This window comes from Tripterygium wilfordii, chromosome 15 (assembly GCF_013401445.1).
Source record: "Tripterygium wilfordii isolate XIE 37 chromosome 15, ASM1340144v1, whole genome shotgun sequence".
NCBI classification, from domain to species: Eukaryota; Viridiplantae; Streptophyta; class Magnoliopsida; order Celastrales; family Celastraceae; genus Tripterygium; species Tripterygium wilfordii.
The window spans coordinates 6,197,780-6,212,683 of NC_052246.1; the positions used below are offsets into that span (position 1 = coordinate 6,197,780).

A 14,904-nucleotide genomic window follows, 5' to 3' on the forward strand; every position below is an offset into this window, starting at 1 on the left:
TCTATGTATTGTGGTGTGATGTTTTAATACAATGGTATTTTATTCTCAAAAAAAGTCTTGAAGAATGTCTCTACAACATTTGAATTGAAGAGGGAAAGAGAGAAGAAAGAATACTTGTTTAGAATGAAACAACAAACTTTTACTTTAAAAGGACCAACATGTGAGACCTAGCATGCACTTCATACCCCAAAAGGTATAACCCATGTTTGGCTATACACAAACATGTGAGACCTAGCATGCACTTCATACCCCAAAAGGTATAACCCATGTTTGGCTATACACATTCAAGACATGGGCTACAATGAAGACTTACTGAGTTCTCCATACAAGTCTTAGCCAAAGAAGATATTATTCAATTCATGGAATCAAAATGAATGATCAAGATCAAGCTAATACAAGTGCATCAATGACTCAGAATTAAAGATGACATGAAGGGTCAAGATTTGGAAGTACACATTTATAGAAAGTTACAAAGCTGACACCTTTACTCTTGCTTCCAACAGTTTTATTTTCAAGGATGGAGATTTATTGTGCTCAAATTATCAAGGGCTAAGATTGCAAGAAAGATAGAAGGCCCAAATTGAATGATTGAAGTTGATCAATGGTGGAGAATGCGTAGAGACAAATCAAATTAGAGTTCTCTCACACTTCAGAGATTTGGAGAAGCCAGTTAAAAGAATATATTACTACATACTCTCAATCTTGCTTAAGCTTACAATCATCATCCTACAAGTTTCTACCCATGCCTCATCATCATCAGGGCTTCCTCAACATCTTGTTGCTGCAGGAGGAAGCGCTTCTCATCAAATGGGGTAATTTGTTGATTTAAAAAGCCTATATATTTTCTACACACATCCTACCCGTGAGACATCCATTGTTGTTTTTGTGAGTTCTCTTTTAAAATAGTTTAGAGCTAACCTTGGGAGAACTTATTCTTCAATCATTTGTAAAAGCATCTTGAGAGGGCAACTTGTAATTTTGTGAGGTTGAGTTTGAAACCCTAGGAGGTTGAGGGAGTGCTTTGAAACTCTTGGTGTAAGAGTTTTGTGGAGCTATTTGAAAAACCACACCTTAGTGGAGAAAAATTGGTGAACCTATGTAGTGGATGTAGGAGAAGGGTCTCCGAACCACTCTAAAATTGTTATGTTGATTTCTTGGGTGGATTGGATAATAGAGTAGCAGTGAATTGTGAGAAGAGGCTCGTGAGGTCAGAGCAGATTGGGTGGTGGTCGTCCAACTGGTTGGGGTTTGGAGATGGCAGACCAAAAGATTGAGAGGTTTGTTTCCATTGTTTCTACTTTCTAGTTTCTACTGCTTTGCTCTCTCTGTCTCACAATAAAGTTTTCAAGATGAAAAATTTGATCTCAGCAACACAGCAAAACGACATCGTATACAATTAACGCTCAACAAAAAGCTGTCGTTTTTGAAGATTATTGATTGATTTGGCTGGAAAGTGGACCCGGGAGCTGAAAGAGTCGGATTCTGGTGCCCTACCTGTGCCATCTTCGATTCTTCATTACCTAATTCGGGTTCTACTCCCTCCAAACACCTACTCTGTAAATCCACAAATTCAAGATTGAAAGCATTGAAGAAGGCAAGAAACATTCAAGAAGGCACGAAAACTACTGTTATATGCGTTTTTCCTCCAAAATTTTGTCTGTATGTCCTCTGCTTCTCTCAATAACTCCATTTTGTATTTCCATTACTGCAATGCGTTCTTGTTCCATTCTAGTTTTCTCTATTCATTTCCTTTTCTTCTTTCACTTCACCTTTCCTTCACTTTCTCACCCTTTCTTGCCTTCAAGCAACATCACTCTGTATGGTGATGCATACTCTCTGAACAACTCCGTTTGCCTTACTCAAGAACTCAACTGTCTCACTTCTTCTTCTTCAACTCCTCCTCCTCGTCCTTCCTCCTCTTCCTCTACCGGGATTGGAAGAAGTTTCTTTGTGTACCCAATTCGATTCCTTAACTCTGGAACTAACACCACCGCATCTTTCTCATGCCACTTCTCCTTCTCCATCATTTCCTCCCCATTGTGCCCTTTTGGGGATGGAATGACATTCTTGATAACCTCCAATGCTAATTCTTTCAGCAGCTCAAATGGGTATATGGGTCTCCCTGATTCGGCTTCAGACACCCAAGATTCATTTGTTGCAGTGGAGTTTGATACCAGTTTCAATCCTTCTCTTGGTGATATCAATGATCATCATATTGGTATTGATGTTAACTCAATAATTTCTTTTGCTTCTGTGGATGCTGCATCAAGAGGGATTGACCTTAAAAGTGGGAGAGAGGTTATGACTTGGATTGAGTATAGAGATGCAGTGAAATTGGTCCGTGTATGGGTTAGTCATTCACTAATTAGGCCTCCAAATCCTGTTCTCGTTGCTGAGATTGACCTCTCAAAGCAATTCAAGGAGTATATGCATGTGGGTTTCTCTGCTTCTAATGGACAGGGCTCAGCAAACCATATTGTGAGTCGTTGGCGGTTCAAGACTTTTGTGTCTCGGCCTTCTGAGACTCCTATGGATATAGATTTAGTTGAAGAAGGGGACTGTTTCATGTGTTCTCTAGAAGATTTAAGCAGCACTGTTGTTCCTCATGAAAGGAAGATAAAGGTAGGGGACATGGCTTTTGTATGGGGTGGTTTATCTGCAATTGTTGCCTCCATAGTTATAATCCTTGGTATGGTCAGTTTTTTTGTGATAAGAAAAAGGAGGCAAATCAGCAGAAATAAACAAGGCCAGGCTTGTAGAGTTAATAGGGCACCTACAAGATTATCGCTTTCCGAAGTAAAATCAGCAACAATGGGGTTTCACAGGAACCGAATTGTGGGTGAGGGGGCATCAGCAACAGTATATAAAGGGTCTCTTCCGAACGGCGGAGCACTCGCGATCAAGAGATTTGATAAGACCAAAAGAATTGATTGTACTCACAATCCGTTTACCACTGAGTTTGCAATGATGGTGGGTTGCTTAAGGCATAAGAACTTGGTTCAACTTCAAGGATGGTGCTGTGAGGGAACAGAATTAGTCCTTGTTTATGAGTATTTGCCCAATGGTAGCCTTGACAAAATCCTTCACAAGTACTCAAGTTCTGCAATTTTCCTCTCATGGCAGCATAGGTTAATGATAGTTCTTGGGGTTGCTTCTGCACTTTCATATCTCCATGAAGAATGTGAGGGGCAAATAATACATAGAGATGTTAAGACTTGCAACATAATGCTTGATGCTGAGTTAAATGCTAAGCTTGGAGATTTTGGTTTAGCAGAAGTATATGAACGTAACTCCATTACAAGAGAGGCTACTATACCAGCTGGAACAATGGGATATCTCGCTCCTGAATATGTTTATTCTGGTATTCCAACCGAGAAAACCGATGTTTACAGCTTTGGTGTTGTGGTTCTAGAGGTAACCACTGGAAGAAGACCAGTTGATGAATATGGGACTGTGCTTATTGACTGGGTTTGGAGCCTGTGGGAGAGAGGTAAATTAGTGGAAGCTATTGATTCAAGGTTGAATTCGAAGTTTAATAGAGCTGACGTGGAGAGAATGCTCACGGTAGGACTTTGTTGTGTGCACCCAGACCCCAAGAAGAGGCCAACGATGAAGGAGGCTGCTAGGATTCTTAGGGGTGACGCACCAGTACCGGTTTTGCCTGTGCACAAACCGATGGTGAGAATAAGGTCTGTTTTGCAGGAGGATTCTGAAGAAGTGATGAATTTTGGTGGCGATGGTAGTCCTGCTGTTTCAGATGTGCCATGGATGACTCCTAGAACCCACTTCAGCTAGTGAACTCAGAAATTCTCCTGGCTTCAAATGCAAGTGTTAGTAGCCAATTGTCGTTGGTAATTGGTAGTAGACATGTATCAAGCTTGCTTGTTCGTCTTGTTCTCCAGGTTTGTTTCAGACTCAATCACTGCAAATGATAAGGAGATGGATATGGATTTTTTCTAGTTAGCTTGATGACATGGATTTTAATGTATTATTTACATGTGGAAATTACGTGTCAGAAAAAAAAAAAGAGAAATTGAAATGTGGTAATAATATTAATAATCAATTTAGTTAAAATGTAAGTAAAACTCAAAGAATTACATCAAATAAGACCTCAAATTTCATAGAGTTTGACAATATCAAAACTACCCTTCCAATGAGATGCTGACGCATGTCACTCCATTGGTGAAAGAGGTCATTGGGCTGGGAAACATCTCGCCCCTCAATCAAGAATAATTAGTTATTCTTGATTCATATAAAGAGAGAACTCCTAACATCGAGTAAATCTACATAGCATTGTTATTTTATTGAGCTGATTTGAGCATTGAAATGTCCCCATGAGACACACCTTGAAGACCCCGAACACACATTTTCTCATATGTAGGAATAGGATTGATGCTTCCTGATCTCTAGTTAGACCAACTGATAGATCAACAACATCGAACAGCCAAATAATTGACCAGTCGAAGAGGCGATCCGATTTTGTACTTATCAAAGTTAAATGAGCTCTTCAAACATTGCCTGTTCAAAACTACAAGAGATTGCAGAAAAGACAGAGAAGTGAATGGGATACTAAAGAGTTGGGAGGTGAAGTGAAGCACCTAATTATTTTCTTGAAAATACCGAATAGTGCAAAATCTCTTCCTGCCATTATTCCGTTGAGTGATGATTCAAAAGGAAATATCAGAGTTAATACCACTTCGTAGAACAGACCCATACATTTTGATTGACTGACTCTCACAAATATGCTAAATCGAAATAATGAAATTTCAAAGATAAAGAAACATGCTACGGTTGGAAAACAAAAGCAAATTTAGAAAAAAAAAAAAGGAAAAAAAAAAACGAAGATTTCGCTAGGCAATTGGTCGAACACAATACAAGCTTCTAAAGAAAGCATTGAAACATCACTTTCCATTGATTGTTTCAGCAATGCCAGCCATACCCAGAAATTGACATGGAAAAGTACATCGATCTCTCCAAACAAAATCATTTATTAAAAAAAATATTGCAAGAAATGTTAATTGGCTCTTTCAAGTTTCAACTGTTCAGCTTCAACAGCATTGAGGAGAAGAAATGACGCTGTGCCTCCAAGTTGAAAGATTCAAGGATTTTAATCCGAACCCGAATTGATGTGAACCTGAGACACCCCGACCCGAACTCTGCAAACTGAAAAGACTAAAAGCAGGCAATAGCAATAAGCACTGAGAGTTTGCAGAATGAGTCAGAGTGACGTGGCATATAATGGTCAAACGTAAAGTTTGACCTGTCACAATTATAATTTGCAACCCTAGTTTATCAAAAAGCACCGTCTACCCCAACCAACTCACCATGGTCCATGCTTAATAAATCAATTTATAAGGGTAAACATGCTTTCTTGAAGTTGAAGAATTAGTTAATTGATAATATATATGGATCGGTTACTTAATTATTATATAATCAATTAGATTCTACTACTTTATCATTCCATATTTGTTATGTTACCAGTAAATTAAGTACACCATGCTCTTTTTGCAATTCTTACCGTGCATGTGTTTGCTAGGGTTGATAAATCTTGGATGTCAAGAAGCCTACCAAACTCTAGCTACCCAATTCCCCTCTATACATATATAATCACCTAAAGCGTGCCTATATACATGTATCTATACACATATTCACCATTGTTGAAGAAACAATCACACCCATATTCCGCATATCATTCATAATTTGCTAGTTTGCAATGTCAAATTCCAAAATATGCCCGATTGTCCTCTCCAATCATTCATCTAACATGAATCGTGGAGAGTCTTTTCAAATCACCAGTCTTCGACAAGACGCCTATGGAAATTGCTCTAACCGCTACGGAGGTGATTATCGACACTCTAGACGTGTGTTTACGAGTAGTTATGATTTTGATTATGGAAGTCAATCACAATCTTATCACAACGAAGACAATTATTGGCATGCTCGAAGTAGTGCAACTTTGAAGAGCTTCGATTTCAATCTCTCTAATCGCTATGAAAGTGATTATTTGCACTCTAGACATGTGTTTTTGAATAGCTACAAATTTTCAGGGCAACATAACTTCAAGGATAAGCTGAAAAGGTCGATGAAGGAGCTGAACGATGCAACCATAGGAGCTGCTCTCAAAATCTATAAAGAAGGGTCAAGAAAAACACTCAGAATTAGGGTTTTTAGGTTCACTAGAGCTTTAAGATCTTCTCTTCTTTTTAATGTACGATGCTTTGCTCCATCGTCAAACAAAAAGAGAGGATGGTGAAGTATAACAATAGGGACAAAGAAATGGCTTTGTCATCTTTAATAATAGAATGGTTACTTTCATGGTCCGTTTATTCCTTTAATTTTTGTAATTCCTTATTTTTATGGAGTGTATGATGTTGAATTTGCAATTCTTTATGGTTTGTAAGTCCAAATATCAAAAATAAGTAGCTTACTTTTGTAGTGGTTGAAAAGAAGAAATAAGAATTTTGAATTTTCTTTATTTTGGATTATTTGCTTCCTTAATACCTTAAGTTCTTGTGTATATTGTATCATTTGTCAATTATTATTGAAGTAAAATACATTTTTGGTCACTTACAGATCACCCCTATTACAACTCGCTCCCTCACATTTCAAATGTTTCAATTTGGCCATTCATGTTACACCAGCGTTCCACGGTCAGTGTTTTTTTGTAAAACCATTCAGTCAAAGATAGTGATTGGTGATGTGGTACTACCTCCCATAGCAAAGATAGTGATTGGGAGGCCAAAGAAGAAAAGAAGATTAGAGCACAATGAGGCTAAGACAAAGAGCAAGCTTCGAAGAAGTTATCCGAAGTTAAGGTGCACAAAATGTGGACAAGTAGGCCATAATAAGAGAACTTGCCGTAGACAAAGGATTCAGATAACATTGTTGTTATTTGCTTTTAGAGAAGCCGTCCATTATATATAATGTTTTATGAATGTGTGTTTGCAACAAACTGGGGGTCCCTCTGGTGATCAATATGTTGGTCCCTCTGGTGGTGGTCAATATGATAGTCCCTCTACTGGTGGCTCTACTGGTCAGTCTACTGTAACCTTTGCTGGAGCTTCTGCAACTAGGAGAAGTGTTGTTGCTGGACGTGGTGCTCAAACTAGGTCAAAAATGGTTGTCAAGAGAGCAAAAATTACGAAGACCCTACAAACTGTCATCTCGTCTTCAAGATATACCACCATGTTAAATTCCACACAAGAATCTAGGAGTCACCCTATCAAGAAAGCTTAAATCTCGGGAGGTTTTTTGTTCCTCGGTTAAATATGGTTTTTTGCTCCTCTATCAAAGGATGGATCTTGTTCCAGGATGTTTGCTGAATTACTCCTACTGTTTTGTTTTAAATCATATGATGGATTATGTTCCAGAGTTATGGTATTTTAAGGGGATAAGTTTTCAAATGGCCCTCGTACTTTGATGAAAGGATCGTTTTGGCCCTTGAACTTCATTTAGGGTCAATTTAGCCCTTCAACTTTCAATAAGGTTGTCCGTTAGCCCCTGAGCCCATTTTCCATCCATTTTTGCTTATGTGACAGTTATTTAATGACATGGCAAATGAAAATAATAAATCAAGAAATGACATGGAAAAGATAAAGCTTCAAATGGGTTTGATGGAGAAGAAACCCTAAGATCTTCTTTCTTCTCTCTGTTGCCCTAAAAGCCTCACTTGACCTCTGAAATTCATCTAACCATCTTCGAGCATCGATGTCGGATAGCGAGGGCGAAGGCGCTACAAGTGACAGCAGTATCGAGATTGTGGAAGATTTACTCCCTGTGGACGATTCGTCAGACGGAGATGAAGAAGTGATTGCCGCTCATGAGAAGAGAAGTTGGAGGAATGTTGCTCTACTGCACGAGAGTGAGGATGATGATTCAGGTGATGAGGAACTGGATTTTCAAGCTGAGAGTAGACGAGATAAGATTACAGTGTCTGAAGAAAGGAGTTATCCAGTCTACCAAAAACAGGGAGGTATCCCTAACTTTGAACTTGGCATGCTATTCAATACAAATGTGGAATTTAAAGATGCAGTGAACACCTATGCTATCATGACTAGGCATGATATACGTCTAGGTAGAAATGAGCCTGGTAGATGTAGATACAAATGTGTGGGTTCTGATGATTGTCCCTGGCTGATTTTTGCTTCTTACAACAACGACATTAGTAATTTTTAGGTTAAAACCTACTATAGTGAACACACTTGTGAACCAAACAGGGAACTGAAGAGGTTGACAACTAAGTACTTGACTAAGAGATTCTATAGGTTAATTACAGCTTATCCTGACATTAAGCCAAGGCATCTAAAACCAATGATGCAGGAAAAATTAGAGTTAGATGTTGTTGTGCAGCAATGTAAGAAGGTTAAGAAGGTGGTATTGGCAGATTTGGCTGGTAATTGTCTGAAGGAGTATGAACAGCTTAGGGACTATACTGAAGAACTACTAGTGTCTAACCCTGGGTCTAGTGTGTCTGTTCTGACTACTAGGGAGAATGAGAATGATCCTCCTATTTTCAAGGGTTTTATTGTTGTTTTAAAAGCTGCAAGGAGGGTGTTTTGGGTGGTTGCAGACCTGTGTTTGGGATTGATGGATGTTTTTTGAAAGGATTAGTTAAGGGTGAATTGCTACCAGCAATTGGGAGGGATGGGAACAACCAATTGGGAGGGCTTAGTTAATGTAGTTGCTGAATTATGGCCTAAGTCTGAACATTGATTCTGTTGTAGGCATTATTATGCCAATTGGAGCGAAACATATAGTGGTAGACATTTGAGGAGTCTATTCTGGAAGCTAGAAAAGTCCTCCAACAAAGCTAACTTTCAAATGAACCTCACGGAACTACAAAAGATTCATCCAGATGCAGCAAAAGACTTAATGCTAGTTGATCCTAAATATTGCTGCACGGCCTACTTTAGTCCAAACTCTAAATGTGATTGAATTGACAACAATATGTGTGAAGCATTCAATGGTACTATTGTTGAAGCAAGGAGAAAATCCATTATTTCAATGCTTGAAGACATTAGGAGGTCACTGATGAAAAAGATTAGGGACAAAAAAAATAGGGATCAATACATGGAAGCATGATTATGGGCCACTAATTCAAAAAAGGATTAAAATAAATGCCAAGGATAGCCATTTATGGGAATGTGAATGGAATGGTGGTGGTAGTTATGAAGTTAGGTGTGGTAGAAGCCAATATGTGGTGAAACTGAGGCAGAATGTTTACTCCTATGGAGCATGGGAATTGTCTGGCCTCCCATGCACACATGCCATTCGAGCTATTAATGACACTGGGGGGAAGTGGAGGACTATATAGATCTATTGTATAAGACCAACACTTACTTGAGGGCATATCAAATTCCACTTGAACCAATTTGTGGAGAGAACATGTGGCCTAAAAGTATGCATGATCGTATACTTCCACCCAAATTAAGGAGCATGCCAGGGAGACCAAAGAAGAGAAGAAGAGAGCATCATGAGGTTATGATGAAAAACAAGATGACTAGAGAAGGGAGGAGCATGACTTGTCAGGTATGCAAAGTGAAGGGACATAATGCTAGGAACAAGAAGTGCCCTGGAAGGAGTGGCTCAAGCTCCACATCAAGCATTGCAGCTATTCCACCTCTGACTATGGCCACTGCTTCAAGAAACATAGCCAATCCACCAATTACTAGAGTTACTACTCCAAGAAACACAACCAATCCTCCAATTACTAGAGCCACTGCTGCAAGAAACACAGCTAATCCACCTCTGACTAGAGCCAATGCTGCAAGAAACACAGTCATTCCACCTTTAACTAGAGCCAATGCTGCAACAAACACAATCATTCCACCTTTAACTAGAGCCACAATTGCAAGAAACACATCAAGCATTGCAGCTATTCCACTTCTCACTAGAGCCACTACATATGCAAACACGACATTCATTCCACCTCTGACTAGAGCAAGTACATCTATAGAAGCTACTGCATCAAGCAACATCCCTATCACAGCAAAATATAAGAGCCCACATCATGATGAATGCAGGCCTAAAAGCAAGCCAAGGAAGAGAACACATCTACAAGGACTTGGCATTTACATAAATCCTGACACTGGTAGATCAATTTTCAATGTAAGTATATGTACATAAAACTTACTCTAGCTAACCAATACACTTTTTGGATTTTTTTTCAGCCTGGAACCTCGATGTCAAGGGTGATTACTCGTGGGACTGCAAAGTTGAGAAACCAGGGCCAAGATCGATAAACTTGGAGAGGATGCTAGGTACAAAGGCAGGATATGGATTGTGGATTGTTAAAATTTTTTGGATTTGTAATATGGAAATGTTATGGATTGTGTTTTGGATTGGTAATGTTTAAAATTTTATGGATTTTGTTATGTATTGGTTATGTTATGGATCAATTGACTACTGATTTGTATTGTTAATATGAAAGTAGGACCCTTTTATGGAGTAATTTTGTATGTTATAACAAAGTACAGGGGCTATATTTAATTATTTTCGTAACTACAGGGGCTAATTTGACCCCATAGCCAAGTTTTGATGGGCTACGTTTGAATTTCACAATATTATACAGGTGTCATATTCTTATTGGTCCACATCACATATAATCCATGTCAACTAGCCTGAATTTCACATGTCAATTAACTAATGGCAAAAATATGCCACATAAGCAAAAATGGATGGAAAATGGGCTCAAGGGCGAACGGACAACCTTATTGAAAGTTGAGGGGCTAAATTGACTCTAAATGAAGTTCAGGGGCCAAAACGATCCGTTCATCAAAATACGAGGGCTATTTGAAAACTTATCCCTATTTTAAGACATATTTAGGGTTTTTAGGTTCACTAGGGCTTTACGATCTTCTCTTCTTTTTCATGTACCATGTTTTGCTCCATTGTCAAACAAAAAGAGAGGATGGTGAAGTATAACAATAGGAAAAAAAAAAGAAATGGCTTCGTCATCATTAATAATAGAATGGTTACTTTCATTGTTTGTTTATTCCTTTAATTTTTGTAATTCTTTATTTTTATGGATGGTATGATGTTGAATTTGCAATTTTTTATTGTTTGTAAGTCTAAATATCAAAAGTAAGTAGCTTACTTTGTAGTGGTTGAAAAGAAGAAATAAGAATTTCTAAATTTTTTTCTATTTTGGATTATTTGCTTCCGTAATACCTTCTTGTGTATATTGTGTCATTTATCAATTATTATTGTCTCTCTCTCTCTTTAAATATAACCCAAAAATGACACAATAATTGTTAGGATAAAGACAACTCATAAAGTTGTTATGATAAGTCATGTAAATCCTTATAAGGTTGTTACACTGTAACCTCTCATTGTCATATCCTATTCTCATGTATAGTCGTGAAGAGAACCCCATCATTTAAGGGGAAATCTGTTTATTTACATGGTATCCACTACAAGAATTTCACCAATTACCAATCGATATAATCGGTTGAAAATTCCAACCGATTTTGATTGTATGAGGATTTTCTAACGGATTGAACATTGGTTGGAAAATTGGTAAGAAAAATAAAATTACTTTTTTATTTTTTTAGCAGTCAGATTATATTCGAACTGATTTGTTCGGTTGGAAACTAAATTTTTTATGTTTCTATATTTTATTTTCCAACCGATGTTATCAGTTGGAAATTGATTTGTTATTTGGTTGAAAATAAATTAATATCAACCCTTGATTTGGCTTATGAAATCCATTTCCACCATTAGATTAAACACTTAAAAATAAAACAGAAATCCATAAAAGTCTAAAACACATCTGCGTCTATGTGCATCGCACTGGCCTTTCGAGTTTAGTACAAACCGATAGTGCTATTTCATGTGCAGTAGTGCATCTCTTTCATCATCTTCTTCTCAGACACCAAAGGCCCTTCCTCTTCATTCGCTTTTGCCCCACACCCACTTCGTAATCACTATCAAAATTCCTCTTTTCTTATTCTCAAACATTAAAAATCAATAATCAATTTGTCATCTCTCTGTGTCTGCACCACACCCACTTCCGACATTGAGTTGCACAGACTGTCTGGTGAGCTTTCTTGTATACTTTGTATGTAGTTGTCTTCAGATCTGCGAACTGGAAGCTTATTTTAGGGTTTGTGTTTTTGATACCTTCATTTCAAAATCAAACTCTGCTAGTTTTCGTTCAGCCCGCAAGACTGTCATCTTCAACGCATTGCGCAGCGCTCTTCCTATCTTTGATAGTTGCCTATCTAGTGAATACGTATGGTACTTCTATTGATGTCGATTTCAAACCTTAGGCTTAGATTTCACTTAATTCTTATTTTTGGGTGTGATTTTGGGTTCTTTGTGTTTCAATATCGGACGTCAATGATCCCTTAGATACAACAATGACTACCTCCAGCTCTTCTGTAACGATGACTTCTTTTCTTCCCATGGTTAAGAATATCACTCAAGACATAACTATCAAACTAGCCTCCTCTCTCAATTATCTCCTCTGGAAAGCACGGGTTCTTCCTGCTTTACGATCACATGGTCTCCTTGGATTCATTGATGGATCCCTTTCATCCTCCTTGACAGATTCATCATTTGCTGATTGGACTTGCCTGGATCAAAAGATACTTGCTTGGCTGCTTGCCTCCTTGTCTGAAGGTGTTCTCATCCAGGTAATTCAAGGTACCTCTGCTCGTTAAGTATGGGACACTTTGGAGCAGCTGTATGGTGCCGACTTTCGTGGCCGCATCTCATAGATGAAGACAGAATTACAATCCCTTTCAAAGGGATCTATGAGTATTGATGACTATACTCAGAAAGATAGGGCTCTTTCCCTTGCTCTTGCTAGTGCTGGCAAGAAAATTGATGATGATGATCTTGTGGACTGGATATTTCGTGGCCTCGATTCCTAATATGATCCAATCATCGCTACTGTTAACACCATGAAGGTACTTCATTCTCTTAATAAAGTCATTTCTTTATTACTTGACCTTGAATTGCGTATTGCACATGTTCATCCTGCTGGGAAGTCTTCTGTTGCCTTTCATTCTCAAACCACACCACCTTCCAACTTTGGTGGCAATCGTCGATAAGGACGTGGTGGTCGGACAACATTTCCAAATGGTTGTGGCAATGGAGGAGGCAACTACCAACACTTCTCGTGGTCGGAGTGGCCGTGGCCATAGGCGTGGTGCTTCTAATACTTCTGTGTCATCTCGTATCACATGCTATAAGTGTGGGTTCCCAAACCACAAAGCAGATGTTTGTCTTGTTAGTGAAGGTGACAATTCTCCTCCTATTGACTCCTTTGCTGCCATGCAAATTGGTGACCAACATGAAACAGATTGGCTTCCTGACATGGAACAAGTCACCATATGACTACAGAGGCTACTCCTCTCCAAGGTATGCGAAACTATTCTGGTTATTCTAAAGTGATGGTTGGAAATGGTGTTGGTCTTCCTATTTCTCATATTGGTGATCTCTCCCTCTCTCACAATGGCTTATCTCTCAATCGGGTTTTAATGGTGCCTAATATTACCCGAAACTTGCTATCTGTCTCTCAATTTTCAGCTGACAATAATTGCTATTTTATCTTTGATGCCTCTGGTTTTGTTGTTAAGGATCAGAAGACAGGGAGACCACTGCTTAAAGGATTTGTCGGGATGATCTTTATCCTATTTCACTAGCATCTACCAAAGACTTTGCGATTAGTTGTGTAGCAAATAAGGACTCCTCCACCTTGTGGCATGCAAGGCTAGGACATTCATCTTCCAAGATTATGCTTCAACTCAAGGATTGTTTGAAATTTTCGTCTATTTCTCCTAAGAATTGTGAAGGTTGTCGACTAGGCAAAAGTACTTGGTTGCCTTTCAAAAATCGTTTAACTTATGCTTCCGCCTTCTTGCACACAATTCACTGTGATGTATGGGAACCCGCCCCAATTGCTTCTCTTAATAGATTTCATTATTATCTAGTTATTGTTGATGAATTTTCTAGATTTACTTGGATCTTTCTTATGCACAAGAAATCAGAGACTGCCACACATCTCATTCATTTTATTACACTTGTTGGAAATTTGTTCTCCACAAGCATAAAGGTTGTGCAAAGTGATGGCGGAGGAGAGTTCATATCGTATTCATTGAGAAATTATTTTGAAACACATGGTATTTTGCAACGCTTATCTTGTCCAGGTACACCTCAGCAAAATGGCATGACTGAAAGGAAACATAGGCATATTGTAGAGACAGGTCTTACTATACTTGCCCATGCTCATGTCCCTAAAATCTATTGGAATTATGCCTTCCAAACTGCTGTGTATCTTATTAATCGACTCCCACATGCACACCTTGAGAATAAAAGCCCCTTTGAATTAGTCTTTCATCACGCACCTGACTGCACAAACTTACATGTCTTTGGCTGTGCATGTTATCCATGCCTTACACCTTTTGGTGTTGGCAAGCTTGATTATAAAAGCAAGAGATGTATTTTTCTTGGCTACAGTGCTAAGCATAAAGGCTTTTATTGTCTAGATTATCGGACACAAAAAATTTATATCTCAAGGCATGTGATCTTTGATGAAGAGTTCTTTCCATGTTTGAGTGTAGGCACCTCTCCAACACCATCTACAACGGCTGATTGTACCCCTTCAAAGTCACCATTTGATGCCGCTGATGATACAGAACCCACTAGTGGACCATCTATTGACAATTCCAATACTATCTCATTGTCACCGAGAGTGCATATTTTGGAGTTGCATCCAGTTATCACTTCTGATCATGATACTCCATGTCCAGCCCCTTCATCTGATTCTTTGATGAATATTAATGTTCCAGATTTAGCTCATCCACAAGCCACTTTAAGCACTCATCCTATGGTGACTCGATTGCAAGATGGTACTCATCAAGCAAAGGCCCTTTGTGTCTCTCGTTATCCTCTTCCAGC

At 38.6% G+C, this 14,904-nt stretch overlaps 1 protein-coding gene across 1 annotated transcript; it reads left to right on the plus strand.

Annotated features, from left to right (window-relative positions):
* Positions 1 to 1,113: 1,113 nt before the first annotated feature.
* On the plus strand, positions 1,114 to 3,975 carry LOC120016389 (L-type lectin-domain containing receptor kinase S.6-like). Its single transcript, XM_038869128.1, has one exon. The coding sequence runs from the start codon at positions 1,633 to 1,635 to the stop codon at positions 3,793 to 3,795; it is 2,163 nt and encodes a 720-aa protein (XP_038725056.1). The 5' UTR covers positions 1,114 to 1,632; the 3' UTR covers positions 3,796 to 3,975.
* Positions 3,976 to 14,904: the final 10,929 nt, after the last annotated feature.